The 26,176-nt window shown below is 40.2% G+C and overlaps 1 protein-coding gene across 9 annotated transcripts in view; it reads right to left on the reverse strand.

The window, feature by feature from the left end:
* PLPPR1 (phospholipid phosphatase related 1) overlaps positions 1-26,176 on the reverse strand; it is a 440,629-nt gene that overhangs the window by 31,088 nt on the left and 383,365 nt on the right. For all 9 annotated transcript variants that reach the window (XM_014842219.3, XM_070519119.1, XM_070519120.1 and 6 more), the window contains 2 exons: positions 13,752-13,940; positions 684-816 (listed from right to left, as the gene is read on the reverse strand). In XM_014842219.3, coding sequence (XP_014697705.1) covers positions 684-816; positions 13,752-13,940 — 322 coding nt within the window. The remainder of the gene's footprint in view (positions 1-683; positions 817-13,751; positions 13,941-26,176) is intronic.

The raw sequence follows: 26,176 nt of genomic DNA on the forward strand, positions 1-26,176 counted from the left end.
TTCGTTGAGTACTTACTGTTGGAGAGACTGCAAGATCTATATTCGTACCTATACCCATGTATACATTCATTCCCATATCTATAATCACCATCCATATCTCCTCAGAAGTTTTTATAAAAGTCCTAGAAGGAGGGACGTAGAACATGCCTTCATTATTCCTTGTCATGAACCCTAATAAAAGTATTTGTTTTCCAACTTTGGAAAGGCATTATTTTCAAGAACCTGATGGGCTAGATTTCCCATACTTTGTTAAGTTCCCCGCATAACAAAATTACTGGATGGGAAATCTTTGTCAGGAAATTTGATTATTTCTAAATTCATTTTATTGGTCTCCCATGCTGTCCCTGTCCTTGTCTAACTTAGCTAAAGGGTATATAGCAATACCCAGGCAATATTAAAATATACGTCCAGAGAGAATCTCATATAAATGTAGTATAGGGGAAAAAATCAAAGCTGAAATAATTTGTAAGACAATTTAATAAGTACTGCTTCACCTCAAGGATAAAACATTCGACTTGGTACTAGGATCAGGCTCAATTTCTGCACTTCCTGGAAAATCCCCAAAGCAACCCTTGCTTTTAAAGTTGATACTGCCAGAGCTTAGTTTATTTTATCGAGTGTGTTCATCTTTAGTAAATTTCACTTGTAAGTAGGGGCTCAGCTCAGCATGCTCTTGTACTCACCTATGAATCTTATGATCCTTCGGAGTAAGGGGTTCAGGTAACAGCATTCTCCGGTTAGAATTGTTTTCTCCTGGGCAATCAGAGATTCTCTGGTTGACTTTATGAAATACATGGATATCTCACCAATAAAAATCTGGGGAAGGAATGTTTAAGAAATGTCAAGTTGGAGAGCTGTCTAATACAAGAGATCAGTGGCTTTAAAAAAATTCTTTTTTGAGGCTTCAAAATCCTTTCAAAAGATAGCATGTTGGAGAGATGGAGAGTTAACTAGTAGATTGCATTTAACTTTTCAAAAGAATTGGAGAGAGCAATAATCGATAATTTCAGACAGATTTTAGGCTATAATATTAAATTCTAAGGTCATATAAAAACATAAGTTGAAACAATAAATTGTAATAATTTATGATAAGGCTCACTCATGCTGAGATTGAATTTTTTAACTGAATGTGTGAGTTGCAATAATGAGGAATGACTGGGACAGTCAATGTGCCCAACAATGCATTGCACATACACATTGTAATAAATTATTACTTCATTATGTGGCAATACTACCATCATTTAGATGATAGATCCTTATTTTTGAACACATTTGCCTGAGCTATATTTCTCCTAGTCTGAACTGGTTGACTATCCCTTCTTAACGACTGGCACCTCTCTCCTGTTATCTTGAACTAATACATGTATATTACCATTTAAATCATAATGCCTTTGCAGAGATTGTAAGCTCCCTGATAACAGGGACCACATCTTATGTTTCTTCACTATGCTTAAGCACCCACCACAGGGTATTCCCATTTAAAATAAGGAACTGGCATGAGGCAAGTTGTCACCAACTCTAACACTGCCACAACTGAAGACTGAAAATCATCAATGAAGAATAAAAAGTTAATAATTACCATTATCCATTGAAAACTGGGTGTCAGGCACTTTATCATAGTATTTTTCATGCTCGCAAGATCCCTAGTGTATGTATTACTACCCTCGCTCTACTGGTGAAGAATGAAAGTTCATCAAGGTTAAGTAACTTACCCTCCAGAGCATACAACTGGCATGTGGCTGAACTGAGATTGGTACCCAGGGCAACTGGGTGCCAAAGTCCAAGCTTGCCACCACCTCGTATGCCATTTTTATTTTCCTATCCTAATCTCAACATTTCCCCAGAAGAATGCAACCTTATAGATGCTCTTCTTTGCTATGCATTTGCTGGGGTTTTAGATAAACTTTATTAATGTTTTATGAATTCCCATGCTTACATTCCTCCTGTCATCATGGAATATCTGCTTAGATGGATAAAGATGACAACATCATGAATGGCACACGGGTGATGGAAATTAAACTATAGAATTTTAAAACTAGAATCATTTATAGATTTTTCCCCCCTTCCTTTTATGAGTGAAGAAACTGAAGGTCTCAGGGACATGGCCACACACAGTCAGATACTGTCTGAAGTGGCTCTAGAATGTGACCTATAAGTAGACACTGTTATCCTGATTGTATAGATAAGACACCTGAGGCACAGAAGGCTTAAATAATTTGTCCAAGGCTGTCAGAGCTAGTAAGTCACAAACCCCAGCCCTGAAGCCAGGAAAACCTGGTTCCAGAGTCCTTCTTCTCAACTAGGACATTTTTACATAGTAGTGACTCAATAAAAATATTTATTGAATTTGTGTTTAAGATTGAGAACATAGAAAACAAGTTAAATGTAATATGCTTTAAACACTGAAAACTCATGATACTCAAGTATAAGATAGAATGGTGTAGTGGAAATAGAACTATGGGCAAGTCAGAATGGGGTGGGATAAGAAGTCAGCAGGAATAGACAGAATTCAGGGTTGGACAGGCAAACAGTGAGCCAGCATAGATCACCTTGGCGGGTGCTACGTAAGTATGGCTGTGCAGAGTTAGAAATATTTGGTGCCTAACATCCCGTGGAATCAACAATGAGTTGATACTCTGCTGTGTAAAAATATTGGATAATTTGAAAAACTCAGTCCTCCCTCTTAAGGCCTATTTTTGCCAAAATAAGGTGCCAAGGGGCTTTGTTTGTCCCTACTGTACAGGATGGAACTGCAATACTGTGCTTTATCTTAGTGAACAGATGGGGATAGATTCAAGCAAGCTCAGATACGTGAAATACTATTTTCTTGAGGGAGCTCTCTCTGATCCCACAGACCAGCTTAGGTATTCTCATTGTACATGAATCTCTTACCTTGTGTTTCTCCTTTCTAGTTCTTATCACAATTACATATTATTAGTGTTATTCTTTGTTATGGGATGACCTGCCTGTCTTATTTTCTTATACCTGCAAGACCCAGCCCAGTATAAGGTTCATAGCAGTTATTCAATGTTGAATGAATTAAGTATATCATATTCATGAAAGTGTTTTGGAATGCAGGTTTAATCAGGTAGACTATAAAGAAGGAAAAATGATTTCCATTATTTATCCTTCCAGACTCAGTGAAAATGTCACTGTCTTTCCCAAAGCCTTTGCCAGGTCCCCTCAGGAAAAGGGACATCCTGTCTTGTCATTGCTCCCACAACACATTACACAGATCTATATCCTGACATCTATCAAATTAATGGCAATTATGATTTGTATGTGCCTCTTCATTTGACTATGATGTCCTTACAGGAAAGACTTTTGCCCTTCTTTGTACAGTGCCTAGAACAGGGACTGGTATATAATAGCCTCAATCAATATTTGTTGAATAAATAAAAGAGTGAATATTTAGAGGATCTATTCACGGATAAAACCCTATGACCTTAATTTCTCTGAAGATGAGCACTGCAGGAAGTTCCTAATATAGGCCAGAAAGCACGCAAGTCTTGGGGTATTCCTTAAGAATAAATAAAAACCAAGAACTAAGTAACAGAAAGTGAATTCTCTCTTTTGAACTAAATTCACTCATGTACTCATTTTGTATTCAACATTTTTGGATTGGGAGTACCCATTCTGCCAGGAATTGTTCTAGCACCGGAGGCATAGCTGTGAACAGCTGCATGGGGGGGAGGGTTACACAAACTAATAAATATATCATGTAATTTTGTAAAATGACATATGATTAAAAAGTAAATCAGGAAAATGGAATGGAGAGTGATAAACACATGAGAATAAATAAGAAATAAGCATTGTTTGCCTCAGCTATTTCAGAAGCCAAAAACGTTATATTCTATAGGAAAGAGATGTGCAAATTCTAGAAGTTCTCCATTCAGTGAAGCTTTCCACTACTCACACAAGAGGACGCAAAGCAAGATGTGTGAGAAAATCTACACATGACCTATTCTTGTTAAAAACACAGGTGGCACACATAGGTACATACACACAAATCTAAACAAAATCATTCCCAGGCATACCAGACCAAACAGAACTTGTCACACAAAAGGGTACAGGGCTCAAATACATCCATAAGTAAAACGTCCTAAGACTCTCATGTCAAAGATAATAAGCAGTACTAGAATTATTATTATTGGCCAGCAATATTCAAATCACAATTGAGGTATGAAGCAAAAAGAAAAATGTGAGCAAGGATATATACTAACCTATATATCTAGTTACTGACATAATGTGTGGAATACATTAAGTGATAGTGAATCTCTACATAAGGAAGGAAGGAAGAGAGAGGGGAAGAGGGTCATTTTATAACTAACAGGTAGGAAGATATTCCTGGTTCTTAGTTAAGACTGTGATGGACATAAAGCTTGCTGACGAACAATCCAGCTCTCAGACCCCAGTGAGTGGGCTTCGTGGATGTTCATTTTTCTGCATTTTGCTGACCACACATAGGGTGCTATTTCTCCATCCACTGGATCCTATAGTCTCATTCAGGGCCTGATTCTGCTTGGAGAGAGAGAGAAGATTCTGCTCGACAAAGGAAGGGGCCTCTCTTCTTTCCTGCCGGGCCTTCAGCCCACATTGGATGCCACTATGCACACTGTGGCAGATTTATGACTCTGGTTTTGGCAATGGCTGGGTTCTTCCATCTGTATCTTCACCACACACACTCTGCCTCTATCTACCACTCTATTTGGAGAGCAGCTGGGACATGTGGGACCCTCCATGTGTTCGGCCCTGGCTGCCCTGCCTATTAGGACCTTTCGATTGTTGGCTAACAAACACCATATCACTCATAGCAAATGAGAGTACCCTCTGGTGAGAAACGATCAAGGCCAAACCCTAGATCTGACAATAAATGAATTGCAAATGAATTCCACTGGTGTATTTCTCATCCCAGCTATGCCAGCTACAATCCCAAGTGACATAAGACATTGAGATACAAGTAAATATACTTTAAGTAATGGAAAATAAACAAGTTACCCTGGAATATAGTGAATCAGTTTGGCGTGTTATCTTTTAGACATCATTTCTTCACAAACGTTTTACAGGAGACCTGGTAAGTGGTAAATAAGTGGTATATATGTAAAATATTTAGGGGACAGTTTTTAGATCTCAAAATATAAACAGTCTGCATTAAAAAAAAGGTCACTGAAAGATGTATTATAATTTCACAGTGTAAGGGGGATTCACTGCATGTTATATATGGTTGTCATTAACAAGTGCATCTAGACTTCCTGGAACATATGATCTGGGTTCACACATAGGCTAGTTGTGGCTCTGATAGTTGCCAATATCAAAGTTATCGCTGTTTCTTGAATGTGGGCTGTGGAGTTGAAATCCCAGCTGTCTCCTTTCTTGATGTGTGACTTTGGGCAAGTAATTGAACCTTTTTGAGCCTCAGTTTTCCTTTTTTTCATAATTTTGAACATGAGGAGAATAACTATATCAGAAAATTGTTTAGAGTATTAAAAAAATGTATGTCGAGGCATCTATTGGTGCTCAAGAAATGTCTGTTGCCTTTACTTCCTGGTCTATCTAGGCAAGAATGTGTGTTGAAGTTGATTTAAAAAAATCAAGCCTAGTCCTGGAGTAAGGAAACATGCTGTGACTCTAGCTTTGCTCTGCTGCTAAGCAGGTGTTTGATCTTGGACCAGCCTCTTGACTTCTCTGGGCCTCAGTCTCTCGATTGTCAATCTGTCAGTTTCCCATCTGTTGGACTAGAAGACCTCCAAGGTGCTTTTTCAGTTCCCACCTCTTTGCCTTTACAATAGGAGCTGACAAGAGAGGACTGATTAAGGGAATCTAAAATCACATGACTGGGCTTTGATCTCAGTTCTGTAGGTTAAGCTCTCCAGGGCCAGCATGGTTTCTTGTGGTGCTTCTTCCTTCAGCCTTCTTTCACTTTTAAAATCCCACGGGACTCGGCCCTCACCAAGTACTCTTCCTGTAAAGCAAAGTGGATGCAGACCTCTCCAGAGTCATCACATCACCTGATATCTCTGTCACCTGGGTTCCTAAAGGACAGCAGAAGCTGGTAGCCCCCCTCTGAGTTGTCTGTGTGTCATGCTTGAGGAAGAGGAGAGGGTTCTTTGCACACTTCCCAATATTGGTGTCCAAGTAGCTTCAGATCTTTTAGTCCCAGGGATTCTTAGATGCTTCCAATAGTCTCCCTGGGAGGCTTCACAGTGCTCAGCATTTCCAAGAAAGACAGACATGGTTTTTGTTGTAGATTTTATTTAAATGTGACCCAGGAGATTTTTAATGTACACACTATGCTGCCAGTCCTGAATGCCAGTGTCCTTGCATTCTGCTTTAATCTCTCCTGATGTGTGCCATTGACAACCCAGATCTGCAGAGGGGTTCTGGTCCTCTCACTTGCTGAGCTTTGGTTGGTTCAAGGGCTCTTGACTTCTGCCTCATCACACCTCAGAGTAAACAAAGAAATTCAGCCCTAGACACTTCCTATGCCTTTCAAAGCTCAAGGCTGCAACAGAATCAAAGCCATTTGGATGACAGCATTTTAAAAATCGTTCAGCAGCTAGAATAATAAGTGTTTTGTGGGTTGGAGCCTCCTTACTGGTCTTAATCCAGGGGCTGCATCTACCCATTCAGAAGGCTGTCTTAAGCTCACACTTGATACAGAACGTAGCACCAAGGTGGTATGCTACATTCCAAAGCACAGTAGTTTCTTATGCTTCTATTTCTGGACAGTGGATATAAGAGAAATGGGAATTTAAAATGAGTTAGCTAAAATATTGTTCTCAATGAAAAGGTAAAAAGTATCGTGATCACCAAGTAAGGTGACCATCACATAATTCTAGGCAAACAATAGTCTTTTCAAGAAACAAATTAAGCTCTTAACGCAATCACGTAGTCACCAGTCCTGAGAAGGGGCATCTTAAAGGTGGTAAGCAAGTGTCTCTGTGGGATGATGTCAGGGGCAAAAACAATCTGTAAAGGAATTCAGAGCACTCATTTGCAGCATAGACAAAAATGGGGAAATGGATTTTTTCCATCAATTAAAAAAAATCCACAACAATTAAGGGGGATATCTATAAATCTTTCCCAGAAAAAAATGTAAATTCTAAAGACTAACTACATTAGCAACGAAGAAAATGTGCTTATGATAAAAAAAAAAAGGAAAAAAAAGGAAGCCACGAGACAATGTACAAAAGGGAAAAGATGTGAATTATAAAGTGTTCAAAGGGGTTTCAACAGATGAGGTTGTTCAGAGCCTGGAAGAGGCAGCTTATGAGGCAGTACAAGGTCCTACAATGTCTCCTTTGCCTCAGCAGCTGCGTCCCTGGTCAGCCAGCCAACGGACGTGCATTTATTGAGAGCCCTCTCTGTGATCACACTGCGCTTTGGGCTTTCACAGTCACTGTAAGAGCTTACAGCCCAGAAACCCCCCAAATGAAGATTCACAATTTCCTCCAAACTGTGTCTTTCTGTCAAATTGTGTTTGTCTCTTCCTTTCCTAGGAAATTCTAGATGAGTCTTGGATAAGCGTGCGTGCACACTTGCATGCCAACTGAGAGCTGTTTCAACTCTCTCGGGCTGGGTGTCAAATGTTCTGCTGCTTCAGTACTAAATACTCCCCTGCCACTCTGTGGTGAGGCCAAGAAAAAGGTTTATTAGCCATTTTCTCATGCCTTGTGGCACTGGGGCTGAGATAAAATGAGGGTGAATCAGACTCTCCGCCCAGTCATGCCCTCTTCTCCAAACAGATTCTCTGCCTTGGACTCTGAGTGTGTGCCTTTATTCAGGAAGGGTCAGAGGCAGTAGTCAGCGCAGGGTTTCCACTTTGGTCTGAAGCACCCTGCAGATTTCTTGGGAGTGTGGGCCACCACTTTTGGGTAAACGGCTCTGGATGCAATAAATCTTCCAAGCTCTAACCATTCCTAAGATCTGGGACAGCAGTGGCCTGTCCCTGTGCAGTTTATCCCATGTGGCCTTGCCTCAACATGATGCTGATCTTTTCTGACGGCAAAGCACCGAAGGAGAAATAGGAAATGACAGGTCAAACACGTGGCAGAGTCTTTTCCCTCACGTCTCCTTGTGCATCCCTGCAGTTGTGAATATGGCTGGTAATGCCTATCCACAGAGACAGCAATACGGTGCTGGGTTCTTCTATGGTTAACGTGCTTCAGAATGCACAGAAAACCAAGGACAAGTCCAGGTTGAGCTACTTTTTTGAAAATTGCCATTTGTTAGTGTCACATAAGTCACCCCAGAGTCTTGCCTTCTTTCTACTCCAGGGAAACGGGTTTAAGGAGGAATAATAAAAAGCTGCAGTTCTGTGAAACACTTGACCAGTCACAGAGGTGTAAAATCAATCTCTAGAAAGAAAGTCGAGACTTAGAAGTTGGGAATCTGACATTTGTAGGCTTCCAATCAGATTGTTCTTTTCTCATTTCTCATAGAATATTAGAACTGGAAAGATCTTGGAGACCATTTAGCCCAACCCTTCCTTTTATTTCCAGATGAGAAATTGAACTCATAGAGGGAACATGACTTTCAGGCAGCAAAGCCATGACTGGGACCCCTGCCTCTCTTGAAAGAGCAAACCTGAGAAAGGATGACTCTGCACTGTGAAGAGAATGAAGGATGCACACTCAGAAGTAGGGGGTGTGCTGAGTTAGGGCCTTGGGATCTGTGTCCCAGTTGCCCAACAAAGGCTGCTCTTAGACAAGCCATACCTCCATATGATGGGGCAGAAGAAATGAACACAGCTCCTTGCTCCCAGGAAATGTCCCTGAGCTTCAAAAGGGTTCTTCTGCTTTCTGTCCTACTGCTGATCACATGTTTTCAGGTCTTGGGGGGAAGATCAAGCACCATCAGCAGGGTTCCAAGGCCACACAACGCTCTGCCATTCACCCATCAGCTATTAGACGCCCTGGTTGCTAGCAATGTCCCTCATTCAGGAGGAAAATAAAAGTGGAATCCAATGGGTGGCCATCTGTCCAGTCACCTACAGAGCTAGCTGGGACCTTCAGCAAATTAACGTTGTTAAGTCTCAGTGTGCTCAACTTAAAAATGAAGAGAATTGGACCATACATTTTCTCTATGTTCTTTGGGATGTCTCTTTCCTATTTCACTGGGATGTTGTGGGGATCAATTAGGCAAGGATTGTAGAATATAAGTGAATTAAAGATGTTATTCTTATGATCATCATTTATGGAATATTCCTCAGCACATATCTTACGGCCCTGCCAGCATTATTGGTCACATTTTTCAACCAGAGAACAAAGGGATGGAAAGGCTGGATCAGGGTTCTATACTTCAGAGCTAGAGTAGAACTTTAGCTTCTTAATACTTAGTTTACTGTTCATTGACTATATCCCCTTGGCTTCCCATTAGAATATTTGACTCTCAAGTCAAATTTGTGTGATTGGAAGAGATATGGAAAAGATGGAAGAGATATGATCAACACCTGTAGCCTCAAGAAGAGTTTCTACTAAACATGTTAGAATGAAAGATCTATCATTTTTGCCCACAGAGAAGAGAAATTGTTCACAAAGTTCTGTTTTTCTATTTTTGTTTTTTGGCCATGTGTATTTTTGTTTTTTAGAATGGCCATTTCCAAGTCTTATTTAAGATTGGTCATTTCATAATTATTGCCAGAAGAACTGGAGTACACAGTTTGTTTTTAAAATATATCTTTCTATTTGAAAATAATATCCATTCATGTAGAATTTTGAAAGAAATACATAAAAGTATAAAAGAAAAGAAAAAATTAACTGTACCATTAGTATTCAGAGACAATAGCTATAAATTTTTAGTTTGTTTCTTACTAGTCTTTTTTTTTATGTAATTATACATTTGGGATTATACTTGCAACATACAGAAGGTATCTTCTTAGGGTCTATTAAATACTCAGACCCACAAACAACCACATGCTACATTTGGCACTGGTCCACTTGGAAGGAACCATAGCTTGCCAACAGGGTAGCATCACATGCTTCTCTTCAGCAAGTGTTCTCACAGCAGTCCAGCAGCACAGTACAGCTCAGGTGCAAGGAGACCTCAGACATATCAGCAAATGCAGGAGCCACCGTGGCTTAAAAGCCTCATGCCCTATAGAAGTCAATATATGGTGAAGCAACTCCATAGGTACAGCTTCTAAGGCCCCACAGTGGACATCCCGAGTTTCCAGAGTCACTGCACTGGAAGTCATAACATGGTACTTTCTTGGGTAATTATGGTTCTCTGAGTTCAGATGCAATTCACCAATCAGGGGTTAACTTTGCCAAGCAACACAGTTGATAGATATCATCTTTTTCTTTTTCTAGCGAAACAGAGCCAGAAAATTAAGAGACAGTCAGATTCTCTTGTAGATGCGAAAAAGATTTTACTCATGATACTATATGCAGTACTTTAGCCTTTAAAAAAATCTTAACATTAAATCACAAGCATGTTTCATTGCTATTAAAGGTCCTTCAAAAACATGACTGCCCAATAATGTACTTATACGGTCCTCTACTATTTTTTCACTACTAACACTATTGATGAGATGAACATCCCTACACACAAATCTTTGTATATATATAAAACTCTGATTATTTTCTTAACATAAATTCAGGAAATGGAATTAATGACTGGGTCTGAAGTTTATAAAGCTCTTAATACATCTTTGACAAGCTTCTCTTCAGAAAGAAAATCTCTTTGACTAGAATTGTATGAAAGTATCTACACCTTCAACAACATGGGCTATGTTTCTTTAAAACATTTGCCAATTTTATATGGGGAAAATGCTGTGTTTTTAAAAATTAATTTTCTTTGGTAATTGATGAGTTTAGAAATGTTTATATGCACAAAATTTATTGTTTTGTTAATTGTCTATTCTTGTCCTCTCCCATTTTTATTTTGGGAAGCTCATCTTTTTAAGCGTTAAGGATATTTACATTTGAGCCTCATATGCTGCAAACTTTTTTACAATCTTAATTTACTTTTTATTTTGATAGAAATGCTTATTTTTAGGTAGACAAATCTATCAATCCTTTCTCTTCCTTACATCAATATTCTTAAGTGAGATTGTTGCCATTCAGGGTGCTTTTGTGGATGTGTAAGTAGACTTTCTAAGTGTTTAAAATCCATATTTTTCTTGCTTTGTAATGTGCATTGAAAAGCTTCCCATTTATTTTTAGACTCTGGAACATTTTATATATTACAGATTTTCTATTCCTTGAAAGTTTGAAGAATTTATACTACAGCTATGTGTCTGCAGCCAATACCATTTTGTGAGATAAATTTTAGATACACTTAAAAATTTATTCTATTGTTATTCATCTATTTATCTTTACTACATCTTTTTAAGGCATTCTTAGTAAATTATCTCTTCATAGAATGTTTTCAATTTTATTGAGATTCAAGCATTTATTGGCACAAAATTGTATATACAATTTAAATACAAATACAGTGTAGATTTGTAAAGGTTTATTTATTTTTGCTTATACATTCTTTTCTTTCTTAACTTTCTTTTTACTTCTGCCTTTCTTATAGTAGACTAGACTTGCCAGGGGCTTGTACATTTTACTTTTCAAAGAATTAGCTTCTGATTTTATTTACCACTTCTATTGTTTCTGATTCACTACTTTTTTTTTTTAGGAAGATTAGGCCTGAGCTAACATCTGCTGCCAATCCTCCTCTTTTTGCTGAGGAAGATTAGCCCTGAGTTAATATCCATGCCAATCTTCCTCTACTTTACATGTGGGACGCCTGCCACAGCATGGCTTGCCAAGCGGTGCATAGGTCCACACCTCGGATCTGAACCGGCTAACGCTGGGCCACCGAAGCCGAACATGATTCACTATTTTTTTGTTCATAATTTTTATTAATCTGTTTCCCTTGCTTTCCTTAGTATTTTCTTAATGGAAAAAAATCTCTATAATTATAAGAACTAGTTATAGGAGAACCTAGGCAATGATATTTCCTGGGACTGGGAAGAAGAGAGAAAAATATGTTAATAAGTCAACAGATCACTCAGAGATTCATGTCTGAATACACAGGAAAATGATATGCTTATGAGACTGGAAGAAACCAGGATCTGATTGCAGACTAAGCCCACTGCCTCCAGGCCGAGCCAGCATTAGGGTCCCAGGTAGAACCCAATGTGGCCACCAGGTTTTATCTGGGGAGTGAAGTGTCAGCTTTTGAGGAACAAGGAAAGGTGTCTTCCACACTTTCTCTTATTCCTCAGGCTGGTGAGAAAGGATAAGGGAAAGGTAAGAGGGATGGAGAGATTAGCCTTCCTCTCAGAGAGGGCGCATCACCCATCACTCTAAAGGGGAGGTGTTACCAGGGTTCTAGCGGAATCTCCTTGTCTTCACGTAGAGGAGACAGGTCTGTGATCCTGAAGAGGGCGAAGAACCGTTTCCAGCCAGGTTCTTTGCTCCCCTCCTTCTAACCACTTAGGACATGCCAGACACTGTGCTAAGTCACTGGTGCAAATCATCTTATTTAAGTCTCATGACAACTTTATGAAGTAGGCAGTCACACTATTCCCATTTTTTATGGGGGGCGGGGACAATAGAGTGACTTGCCCAAAGTCATATAGACAGGCTGAGAATGCAGGTATCTCGGACAGCAAAGCTTGTGTTTTTAACCACTCTGATACATCAGGTTTTATCACTGCTGACCTTGATTTCGACAGCATAGTCTCATCATTTAAGGGGGAGCTTGTCAACCTAGGATCAATGATCAAAATGAACTTAAAGTAGTATGACTCATTATGTCCCTATTATTTATCCTCAAAATTCTATTTAATTTCTCACCTTAAAGCAAGCAAAACATTTGCACAGAAAACAATACTTGAACTGAACGTCTGAGCAATCAGTATATTCCCCAGCATGCCAGTCAGTATTCTTATTACCACCTAAAAAAGAGGGGAGGGGGAGGGCGGGTGGGGGAGGAGAAAGAGTTGGGGGAGGCAGCTATCCGAAGAGAAAGGGGAAAATGATAACTGAGATTACAGCCCAATTAATCTGACCTTGTAGCATGTTTAGACACAGAAATGTTTATTTAAAACAAAGTCATTTTTAAAATTAAAATATCTAAGTGTTAAATCACTTTTCCAGATAACACAGATGTGTGAGCTTTATGCTTTTGAAACAGTCTCCCTAGAGGATTGTCTAGCCAATTTTTTTGCCTCACAAGAGAAAAGAGTGAAGTAAATGAAGGTAATGTTGCAACTTAATTGAATGTGATATAACATGAACAGAGCCAGAGCCACCAAGAACGAATCATAGCAAACTTCAGGTCAAGCCATTTCTCTCATCTCCGCCTCTCTGGAAGTTCAATCAGAACAGCAGTTCAATACAGGCCTGGCGGTGGGATTTTATTTCACTCTGATCTGAGTCTTCATATCAATGACAGCATTTACATTCAGGACCTCTTCTGAATACACACAACCCACAGTATATATTTTTAAGAGCACGGCAGCTGTTTCTAATACATTAGCCAATCATGTCTGTTGATTTGTGACATTCACACGTGCTTTAAAATATATATATATATTTGAATTCAGATGCCAAAAAGCAAAAGCCACATATAAAAGCAAGACCTATTTTAATGAGATTTCATGCAAAGTTCCGCTGACTCTGTTTTGGTTGAAACAGGACACCCTGATAAGGCTGCCGGTGAATGCCCAGGAAGACAGAAAAGAGGAGAAAAGGCAGACAGGAAATGTCGTTTAGTATCTGACAATAAAGAAGGAAGTCTAATTCTGTACTTACAATAGCAGTTGGGGTGGCAGCCAGCACACAATAGAGCACCAGAGGGGTGACGAAGCTTTCTTCCTCTGTCCCCGGGTAAGGCTTCATTAAGTCTCCGTCCTGACAGAAGAATCCTTGGATATGCACCTGAAAAGTGTCAGTGCATTCGAAGTAGTAGGCAAGCAGCACTGTCCCAGCCATGATGACAAGCTGAAAATACAGCATGGTCACACAGAGACATTAGCAGAGCTTTGGAGCAGCGCTGGCCCCCACAGCACACTCCCTCCATCGCCCCGGCAGCTCTCCTTGTATTGGTATTGGCGAGTGTGTGCGTGCCTGGCTCGGCGTGCTCCGGGCTCGGGGAGTGTGCGCTTGCTTGTCTGTCTTGTAACATCTGTTATATAAACCTTCTAGCAAATAATGAACAGCGCCCATCTGAGAGGCAGACTACAGCAAGGCTTGTGGAGAGACCCAGTTTCTGCTGCCATGCTCTCAGAGGATGCAAGGCAGTATTTCCATTCAGGACAGAGGTGAAAAGTCAAAGGGCACTGGCATAAGAATTGGCAAGATGTAGATGGGAGATGTGTTCACGAAAAATTTCATAAAATATTAGAGACAGACTTACCTTACGATAAAATATTAGAGGTAGGTAAGTCATGAATGAATGAATGAATGAATGAATGAATGAACGAACAAAGAGGAAAGTTAAAGCCTAGAAAGATTAAGAGAAATGTTCAGCACCACACCCTAAATTATTGGCAGAGATGAAAATATGGTACAGTTATCCTCTATCAGTCATAACTGTTATCCTTTTCCAAAAAGGTGTTGCCTTTATTCCAAAATATCTTCCACCAGCATATCAAGGACTTTGCTGATGATCACATATGATTACAGACGTATATTCTTCATAAGATTTGGATATAAAAAGGGACACAATCTTTCTTTAATTTTGATTCAGAAATGTTTCAAATACTCACCTTTAATAAGTATGAGGAGTTGCGGGAATATGGAAAGGCCATTATTTTTTTTCTCACTCAAATTTGGAAGACACAAAACGCCAAGACAAGGTGGTGCTAAATGTAGTCAGAAAACTGGTCTTTGAGCTTGTGAAATTACAGAAAATTAAGCTGGAAGAGATCTTCCACCTAAAACCTTTATTTCATAGACGAGAAAACTGAGGCCCAGCAAGGAGACGCGACCACTGCTGGATCATCCAACAAGTCAATTAAACATGTACTTAGACTGAGCATCAGCAAAGCAGGGAAACTAAAATGGAGAAAAAATATGTTTAAATGTTGATTTATTTAAAAGTATCCATGTAATCATTGTGGAAAAAAAAATCACAACTTGGTAGGACGTCTCTGTACATATTTGATGGCTTAAAAATGTTTTTACTTGGAAGGACATATGGGGCAGTGTGGAGAACTCACACTCTCTTCACAATTTAGGAAGTCTAAAGTTCTTATTCCAGCCCCAGAATGACTAACCCAAGGGTTAGTCACAAAAGCCCTGTGCATGGCAAACTTACTTTGATTCAACCAGAAGCACTCAGTGCAAAAAAGAAACTCAAGGAGCTGATGCCCAACTGAGAATCTGAAACAGGAGACAAACCCTCCCCATTTACCACAGCGTCCTTGCCTGAGCATCTCATCACATTGCACCTGAATTTAAAGACTTTCCCAGGTCAGAGCTGGCTTCCTAACACTCCAGAATAGAGGCTGAGCAGATGCAGGGATGACCCACTTCTCCCACTACGTTTCTTTCTAAAGATCCAGTGGCTGCTGGTGGCTTTCAGGGAAGAGATAGGGGTGGCTCCATTGGCTTCCTATGTCCCCTCCCTCTAAGCTACATCCCCAAGGCTAAAGTCATACCTGTGCCAGCTCAGCATCCCCAAAGCAGGAGGGAGAAAGAGGGCTTTCCATAGTGGTGTTAAAACTGGGACTAGAAACCCACATTTTCTGATCCCCAGGAGGAAAAAAAAAAAAAAACACCAGTACCATTGGCATCAAAACTGCTTCCTACACAAAAATGTGGAGAGCTATGAGGGGAGGCAAAATAGCTAAAGCCTAATTCAGAGAGGCACTGTTTGGCATTTTCATCCATTTTTTTAGCCACAACATTGAAGCAGAGCTTAAAACTGCCCCCACTCTACCCCTCTCTCTGGGACCAGGCACAACCTCTACTTCTGGAAAATTATTTCTGCAATTCCTCCTCATCATAGGCAAAGGCATAATTTTCTATAAGAATCATTTTGATTAAGAACCCTCCCCTGGTCTTCCATTTTCCCTATATCAAAACCTTTCCTCTCTGACTTGAGAATCTCCCAGTTGTAGTGTCTCAAGCACAAACTCCTAACCATCATTCTGTAAAGGTCTTTACCTTCTGGCTGTATCCATCACCACCTTTCTTTATATCCAGGTGAGCCCCAAATCATACTTTCCATTCACTATCCCTCATACATGACTTGTTTCTGGCTCTACAAGAATCATATTCTATTATCTGGCATTTTCTATGCCCCCTCCCCAGTGGACCTTCTGTCACAACTTCTGACAATCCAGTAATCTCTTGACACTCTTGCTGTTCCTCTGTGCCTGAAGTTGTTTATTAGCACCACATGTAATCACCAATGTTCATGCCGGCCATCTCCACTGTTTCAAGCATTTTGTTTCTTTCTTTCCTTTTTAGCAAGAGAGAAGAGATTTAGATAAGTACATTTCCTGTAAGAATGAGAGACAGGTGCTCCAAAGCTGGCCTTGCTAAGGGGTGTTCTTGTGTTAGCTAGTTTATAAAGTCAAGGCCATGAGGCTCCTATTTCTTCTGTGCTTCACTGGTCAGCTGAGTTGACCTGATTGGAAGGAACCTCACCAACCAATCTGAATATTTTGGAGCTGAGATAACACTAGGATTCCAACCATGTGGGGGCTCTGCCTCTGGGGCTGCCTCAGTCTCCTGCACAGGGTTGATCTGGGACTTCTGTGTATTTCATCCATATAACTGGAAACACATTTCTCCCTCTCAGCTTCATCAGCCCTTGAGATATATCTGCTTCGAGAGTAGGCAAGATCTATGGGGGCTTTTTGGATAAAACAAAAACGGCATCTAGCTTCCTCTGTTGGGAAAGAGTATTATATTTTATTAGGTGCCTTTGTGCTACCACTTCCATTTGAAAAAGGGAAAGGTGAGGGGCCAGCCCCACGGTCTAGTTGTTGGGTTCTGCACACTCTGCTTCGGCGGCCTGGGTTTGGATCCTAGGCATGGACCTACATCATTTGTTGGAAGCCATGCTGTGGTGGTGACCCACATACAAAATAGAGGAAGACTGGCACAGATGCTAGCTCAGGGTAAATCTTCCTCAGCTAAAAAAAAAAAAAAGGGAAAGGTGAAAATGAAGTAAATAAAAGCAAACACATATATATAGGGAAAATGATTCAATAGAAAAGCAAAGAACAGAAAGTCACAGAATATAGAACCGTCTTAACATCAAATACATAAAAATCAACAATAACGACAATAAAAAAAGCCAACATCAACATGCCTAAATTTAAATCTATAGAACAAATCTTGAAGAGATACTTGGCCAATTTAATCCTGGAAGCAGCATTCAGAGAGAAGTGAATGAATGAATCAATTGCAAGGCATAAAGTAAAGACCAGAGGACCTTGGAGACCCAGGGTGGAAGAGGCAGGTGGGAACTTCAGCAATCTGCGGGACAGAAATGACCCATCAGCATGATCAACATGCCTTGGCTCCTCCCCTGGCAGCCAGAAACCCCTCCCTGCCATTTTTAAGTAATCCTCAAACTCCCTGGAGAATCCCCAATAATGTCAATCAGAGACACACAAAAGAAAAAATGTTTCTTTTCTATTGAACATTCTCATGTGACCACATATTAACAAGAAGCTTATGCATTTGCTGCAGGAACAGAAACACCATATTGATTCTGCTTCCATGAGCACAGAGATCCGCCCTGGAGTACCGATGACAGTACACAATTAGCCATCAGTGTCCTCCCTTCTTCCTCCCTGTCCTGGGCCCTGATTCATCACTGTCTAGGTTTGTGTCACTGATGCCAGCTGGCACACTTGCCATCTCCATTGCATTCTCCAGCCCCATTTAGGGATGCATGGAGGGAGGCCATAATGTTGGTGTCATATGAGCAGATGGTGAAGCTGTGCTGGACCCAAGTGCTGGTGGAAGGGTTGAAGACAGCAGTGTGAAAGGAGTAATTAGGGCCGTGGGGGGATAACAAGGTGTAGGGAACTCATGTACCAGGGATTTTCCTCAGCCGTCACTTCCCAAGAATGGCAATCTGACATACGAAAATGTGTTAAACTCTGATCATTCCACAAGGATTCAGAAGGCAGAGGCCAGATCTATCTGAAATCCAGCCTTTCAGGGTGAGAGCCCTGTGTTTCTACCCAGGCCCTCTGCTGAGCAAAGTGAATGTCAGAAAGAGTGATAACTGGGAAGGTCACAAAGCTGAGAGAAGAAGCTAAGATGACAAGTACATTTTCCTCTGGTCTGCTAAGTCTGGAGCAATTGTAGACCATTGAATTATATGATCTGATACAAGCTGCGGGAGCAGGGGACGGGTAAAGGTGGTATGATTCTTGTGAGTGATAGAGAAAGAGAGAGAGGGGAAGACAGAGAGAGAGGGGAAGACAGAGAGAGAGAGAGAGAGAGAGAGTGTGTGCGTGTGTGCGTGTGTGTGTGTGTGTGTGTGTGGTGTCCAGGCAGGTAGAGGCAGACAAGTGAGGTTGGAGTGAGAGGACTGGTATCTGGTCTGGAGCGTAAAGGACATATTTAAACGAGGGAATCCCAGTGCTAGGTAACCAACCATCTCAGTTTGCCAGGACTGAGGGGTTTCCTGGGCCATGGGAACTTTCAGTGCTAAAACCAAGATAGTCCCAAACAAACTGGGGTGCTAGGTCACTCTACCTGGGACAATGAAGGTTTCCCTCTCCAAAGGGGTTTCTCACTCTGGCTTGGTCAGGAGCTATCAAGACCAGTGCAAACTGATCAGTCCACCAACAACTGTCTGTGGGTGCTACCTCTGTGCTTGGTCCTGAACTAAGTGCTGTGAAGGCGAGGATTCTCAGACATACTCTCTAACCTCAAGCAATTTGTGATCCAAATAAGGAGTGCTCAGCAATACAGGCAACAGACAATGATCTGTAGGAGGGTGTCAGCTGATCCCAAGGTGGGGTCCAACATGGTTGCGTGTGTCTGCGAACTGGTGGGGATGCGGGTTAACAGAAGGAGAACAAGGGAAGAGGAAGGGAGTGCAAGGGGATGAGAGGGCAGCACGGTGTCTGTTTAGGATTTTGGTTTTGACTAAGCCCCAGAGACATATGTTCAAAGCCACAGAGAGAGGGGAAAAAGGAAACTCCGAGCAGAAGGAACACTGCGTCGGAGCTTAGCTGGTAAGATTTGGCATGATGTGACACAGAAGCAATGGCTTAGTGAGGGCTCCAGGGATGAGTACGCTTGAAGGATTTGCATGTTCTTCAGTATTGAGAAACAGCATGCTAGGCACAAGCGTCAGTAGCTGCACACAAGGGCTAGGTGGGAAATCCTCAAGCAGCACTGATGGAAGCGGGAACCAAGGTAAAAGACTGAAGGGGAAATATGTGAGAAAATTGATAGCGAGCCCTTGTGAGGCCTCACTGGGGACCTTTAGGAATAAGTGTGACCCTTTGAGAGGGGCTGGAAGTTCGCCATAAAAAAGAGAGGCAAGAGCCAAGAAGAAGGAGGAGGAGAGGACGGAGAAGGAGCAAGAGGAGAAGGGGAAGACGATGGTGACGTAAGAGCGATGAGGTACACTACCCACACTCGCGTCCCAGGAACGGCGGTGTGCACTTTACATAAATTAACTCTTCTTCGGCCCAGTCATCATGTGTGGTGGGTATATTACTACCTCCATTTTACACATGAGGAAACAGAGGCACAGAGAAATTACATGAAATGTATAAGGTCACACAACTCATAGAGGTGAACCTGGGATGATTACTCGAAATATGATGTATTTCTCATAGGTGGCCTGGGGAAGATCAGGTTGCAGATATAAGTCAGCATAACATTAAGGGCTAAACTATGTGCCACAGACTTGAGTACTTTATTCAATTGTCTCCTACTGTCAATTTCCTCATCTGTATGAAGGTTAATAATAACTCATAAATACGCAATGAGGCGGGCTTGTGTATTCTCATTCTGTTCCAAAAAAAGAGTTATATCAACTTCCACCAAATAAAGTACGCAAGTATCAGGGGGAAGTTGGAACAAAAGAAGAAAATAAGTATGGAAACACGAATTACATTCTTGAGTATAAGTTGTCTAAAAATCAACACAATAAAGAAATACTGGTCACTTACACATTTCACAGAATCTATAAGATAAAAACCAACCAATGGTGGAAGATAAGTAGAATCTTCTGATATATTGACTGGACAGGTTCTCATAGTGTGGCACGATAAACAATGACTCAATACTGAGAATGATGGCCTTGTTCTTTACATGGCCCTCATATCAACTCTTAACATAGGCTGATGACATCACATCAGAGTGAAATGCACAAAACAATATTGTGGAATAGAATGGAAGAGGTAGGTACCCGGATTCAGTCTAGGTTGAACTTGAGAGAGACAGCACAATGAAAGGTTAAGAATGTAGGCCAGACTGCCTGCGTTGGAAACCCACTCTGCTGCTTACTAGGTATGTGACCTCAATACTGTGCCTGTTTCTTCATCTGTAAAATAGGGCCACTAACACCGTAGCACCTACATCTTGAGGTTACCACAAGGATTAAATGAGGATTGTGTGTCAAGTATTTAGAAAAGTATCTGACTCATAACAGTAAGAATTTTCTGAAAGAATGGATAGGTCATATTTTTTTCAAGCTCTCCTTGCTACATATAGTTTGTCTCAGCTTAGGTTTTAAAAACTATTGAGTAGCAGTGGATTTGATATTATCTTCTATTAAGTACTCTGCTAATGAAATACAGACCCGTGTCTTTTCTTTTAGTGACTTAATTGTTTAATAATACTTAAATGTTATTAGAGTAGATTAGTGGAAGGAACCTTTGGTTAGGATTTATCTTCATAGGACAAATCTCTTAACCTCTCCACATCCCAGCTTCTTCTGTGAAAAAATATTGAGTTACCTGTCAGGGGTGTAATAAGAATTGAGGATATTATACATAAATATTGATGACAGTATTTTGGCCCATGGTAGATGCTTAATAAATGGTATCTCTAGTTATTATTAGCCTCACTTAGTGTTACTGTGTCTTAATACGCCCCTTATCATGGTGGTTTTCCAAACTGTAGGTCTCAAAGCACTAGTGGATTGTGAAACAAAGGTACACAATTTTGAGGTTCAACTAGAATTTTTCCTAGTTATCCAGAGAATTCCAAACATAGTAAAAGCAAGTGTTTTTATGTGAAACTTTTTTCAGTATATAACAGATAGGCAGAGGGAGTGTGTATAATACAACGTGAAATGTGTTTCTTACTACGTGTTGTAGTAAAAAAAAAAATCCTTCAATAAAATATGATTTTATTAGATACTTGTCTCATAGTGTGCAAGTTCCTTATACTAAAGTGACTAAGATACATAGGTTCAAATCCCAAATCCACTAATTACTAGTGTGTGACTTTGACCCACTTGCATAATCTGTCTATGCCTTAGTTTCCTCACCTGTGAAATGGGTAACTCATTCTTCACATAAGAATTGCGTTCTCATGAGAGTGGTACGAGAACTATATGATTTAGTTTATTGAAACCACTTAGTTGTTCAATAACTGTTAGCTGTTATTTTATTAAGACTTGAGTATAATAAAATTTTTTTCTGAATAAGCAAACAATACCACATGTGCTAAAGTATATAGAGAGTATAAAGTCATCACATTAGGCACGACTGAATAATCAGCTAGTTTTTCCATCTACAAAATGATGCTTATTGATAAGCATCTTATTTCCACAAATATGAATTTTCAAGAGTCGTGTAACTATTCTTAGTTTTGCTATTTGCAAACAATATTAATTCTCAAGATATGAAGGAATAAAAATAAAATATTAAGCAATTAATTAGTTCTCCTTTGTGAGTATATTCAATCCTCAATTGCCTATGATATTTTCGTATTTTCTGAAAGACAAAAAAATTACTTTATTGTGGTAAGAACATTTAAGGTGAGATCTACTGTCTTAATAAATATTTAAGTGTACCATACATTATTATTGACTATAGGTATAATGTACAGCAAATTGCTAGGACTTATTCATCTTGCTTAACTGAAACTTTATGCCTGTTGATTAGTAACTGTCCATTTCCCCCTCAGACCTGCATCTTTTAATTAACAGGCAATTAAGCTGTAGTTAAGAATGATATCCTTTTGTGAAAACTGAAAATTTTCTTTAAATGAGAGTAACTCATCTCACACTGTGGCAAGATAATGCATTTCAAGTTATGTGACTGGTCATGTGGTCAGTCAATAAGAGTCATTCTCATCATTTCTTTGGGCTTGCTTTTAAAGTATCTGTCTCCCCCGAGAAAGCCCTCTGAGTCCAAAGATCATATCTGTTTTGTTAACAGTTTTGTTATTTGTTATTCAAATTTGTTAACAACTGAATACCCCCAATACCTGCATGTAGTAGGCACTCAATAAATATTAGTTGAATGACTGAACAATCTCATTGCTCAGCTCTTCAAGATGACACTGAGAACTGGAGAAAGGAGACAGAAACTGTGCCAATCTCTTCTCAGTTGAGTGCCAAAAAGAGGTGGCACTGGAAACCATTTATAAGGGCAGCTAAATGTGTCCTTGGTCAGGATGCTCCACATTCAGTCATCATACTCAGATGACACAAAGGAGGGTCAAAAAATAGGGGGAAACCCCATAATTTGGAAAGGAAGGCCTAACTTTTGTTTTTTCTTCTGTCACTGACTGGCTTTTTAATTCTAGACAAATGGCTTTAGCTTCTCTGATCCTCTACAAATATACAAATATTCCACAAATATGTCTAATAAGTGAGTAAATTAATAAAAATAAATCAGTCCAATATAAGAGATAAACAGACAAAAATACACATAGGAGGAATAAATGCTTATATTACTGGGATTTCCTTTAATTTATGAATATATTTAGGCCCACAGTCTAATTCTCCCTCATGCCAAGGGATGATGACTTTAAGCCTAGGAGAGGATGAACCAAGATCAATCCTCACTCTTCCTTCTTTTCATTGGATAGTAGTGGGCAGAATTCTGACCTGGTCCTCAAGATTTCTGACCCTAGTGTTCATTCATGGTATGCTTCTGCTCTTTGGGTGTGGGCAAGACCTATGAATATGTATAATGGGATGTCACTTCCTTGACTATGTTACATTATATGGCAAATACATAGGGATTGTGATGATGTAATTAAGGTCCCGAATCAGTTAACTTTGAGTTAATAAAAAAGGAAATTATCCTGGGCAGGCCTGACCTGATCAGTTGAGACCTTTAAACAAAGTCAAGAGATTCAAAGCAATAGAGATACTCTGTTGGCCTTGAAGAAGCCAACTGCCATATTGTGGAGAGGACCACAGGAATGGTGGGCTGACTCTAGGAGCTGAGGGTCTCAGTCCTACAGCTGCAAGGAACTGAATTCTGCCGACAACTAGCGAGCTTGGAAGAAGACCCTGAGCCTCAGCCCATCATAGTCCCAGCAGACACCTTGACTTCCACACAATAAAACACTGAGCAGAGGATCCAGCTAACTAACACACAGACTCCTGACCCACAGAAACTGTGAGGTAATAAGTTTGGATGGTTTTAAATGGCTATGTTTGTAGCAATTTTTACACAACATGCAAAACTAAAATAAGAGGAGAAGCTCTCCAGTGATCTCGTGAACAGGACAGCCCCACAGGGCAGCAGAATTGCAGCTTTTATGCTTTCACTGAAACTCCTGCATACACAGCAGAACCTGGAGCTGGCTTTCTTCTGTTAACGGTGAAGTCCTTGAGCTTCTCAACACCAAAGTTCTCTACTATTGTTTTCTTCTGATGGTCCCCAAACTTGAAAGATGTTGTTTACTCAATAAATTGTATTTGTTTCAGAATAATTTGATTTCTAATTTTAATTAAATAATTATCATTAAGTTAAATATAATTGCAGAGATTCTGACTGGTGTGAGATGAACAGAGGAAACAAACCAGTTTGTGATTTTTACCCCAAATCAAAGAAACCAGATATTTTGGTTACTCCTTATAGGCTTAACATGGATAAGTGTACATTTTACTTCCACTCAACCTTTTTGAAAGATAGAAAATAGTTTACTGACCCTAGGAGTTGATATCATTTGAGATGTTCATCCAGACTCTGGTTGCCCTTCTCTGAGAATTATACCCTTAAACCCACACTCCTGCTTCCACTGCAAGACTGGTTCCCTAGCTGGAGCTGACTTGACTAAGGGTAGATACCTGGCCCAAGCTAGGCCTATAAGCTTCTCTCTCAAGACTTTGATGTGAGATTCATAGATCTTTGAGTGTCTTTGTTGACCACTTGAACTCAGGACACAAAGATCCAGGAGCTACAGAGCTGCATTGTGTGGCCATCTGAACCTGGAAAAGCCATGAAATCTAATGGACAGATACATAGGAGAATGAAGTAGATGTGCAAAGTCAAGAGACCAAAAGGCCTGGAGAAAAAGAATAAGTTTGGTCCTGATGGTTTTCCAGCGTCTCATTTAATTTATGCTGAGGCCAGTCTACACTTCTTGGGATTCATAGGATTCACTTTTATTCTCATTAAAAAATTCCTCTTTGGCTTCACATAATGCAATTGGTTTTCTGTTATATGAATCCAAAGAGCCATGGCCAAACAACCTACCCTGTCCTTAAACGAGTTGGTCCTTTAAGTCCCTGGAAGGGGACCTCTGCTCTAACCCCACAAGGACGCTTGGGTTTGACTGTCCCAGCGCCTGACTTCTTGATGGGAATGAGCATCATTGGGTAAGCTATAAGAATAACAAGCGGGCTATCTGAATGCCAGTCTTTAGACACTAACACCAAAGCCATCACTTTCCTCTTGTGAAGGAAGGGGAGGAGGATGCAGATGTGAGAACACAACCTTTGATGTGTCACTCACTCCAGTCAAAAACACTGAAGAAAATCTTTGGGAACATGATTGCCCAAGCATCCAGAATAGTTACCCCTACTCAGAGGAATGAAGACGTGTGTCATTTCTGACAGTTGAGACATATGCAGCAGACTTATTAAGTGAATAAGTAGGTCCAAGAGGGTTCGCGTGGGAATAGAAGAGGAAAAGCTCATTAATCTATGAAGACGAGGCCTTCTCAATTTTTAAAGAGCCAGTTGAAGAAACTTCACTTACACTGTAATTTCAAAAGGAAATGTAATTTTCTTGCCATCTTTAAAATTTCCTTCATTAATAATCGAAAGAGGTTTTCAGGAAAAGAGATATGGACTTAATCAGCAGGCACAGCCTCTGTGTGAGCAAAACCTGATACTGCAAGTGAACGCACGAGCCCGGGATTGGAATCAGAGTCACTGCAGCCTTTGCTTTCTGACTGAGCACTGACTTAGCTTTGGGGAGGCGGGTTTGACTTTCTGCCTAAAGAATGACTTTCTAATGTGTCCTAAGAAATCATTTTGAGTCTTGTGCCTAGTCTGAAGAAGAAAGAGAACTTTGTTCTTACTTCCTTTGGCCTATCCATGCTATAATAACATCCACATTAAAATCGTAATGTAGGATGTTCTAAGTAATCATAACTTACTTAAACACTTCAACAATCTAATCCACTTAATATAAGGAAAATATGATACAATAGGATTTCAGCCCAACAAAAGAAATTTGCCCAGTCATTATGGATCCTTCTATAGTAGAATTAAGTTCTATGGGGCTTCATGGTAAACTTGATCCTGTACTTTTCTTTATTTGGAGGTGGAGGCATGTAATGCATATTTTTATCATTAGGGATACTTTGGTATAGACACGAGGTATAGAAGCTATAAAGAAGAATCCAGAAGTGAATGGACACTAAACCCTAAAGCTCCTGAAATTGCTTCAGAAGTCCTCTGTGACCACCTTCACAGTGTGATGTGATCGCTCCCTGTGCAAACCTAACCTGATCCCAGACCTTACGGTATTGCATGGCCATCGCTGGTTTTCCTGTATCTCCCTCTACCAAGCTGTGAGGCCCTAAGGGAAAGGATCCTTCAAACTTGGTGCCCCAGCTTAGCAGAGGTACATAATGGGTATTTAAAAGACATCAGTTGAATGAATTGATGAGATTCTATAGTTTGTTTTACTCATTCACAGCAACTCTGCCATCTGTTCTAGGAAGATACGACCTGAAACTGTTTGGGATGTCATATTAATATATTGGTTAAAACTAAAGTTTTTAAATATAAACCAGCATATTCCAAGTAGTGATCTATGGTATCA

This window comes from Equus asinus, chromosome 10 (genome assembly GCF_041296235.1).
Source record: "Equus asinus isolate D_3611 breed Donkey chromosome 10, EquAss-T2T_v2, whole genome shotgun sequence".
Taxonomy (NCBI): Eukaryota; Metazoa; Chordata; class Mammalia; order Perissodactyla; family Equidae; genus Equus; species Equus asinus.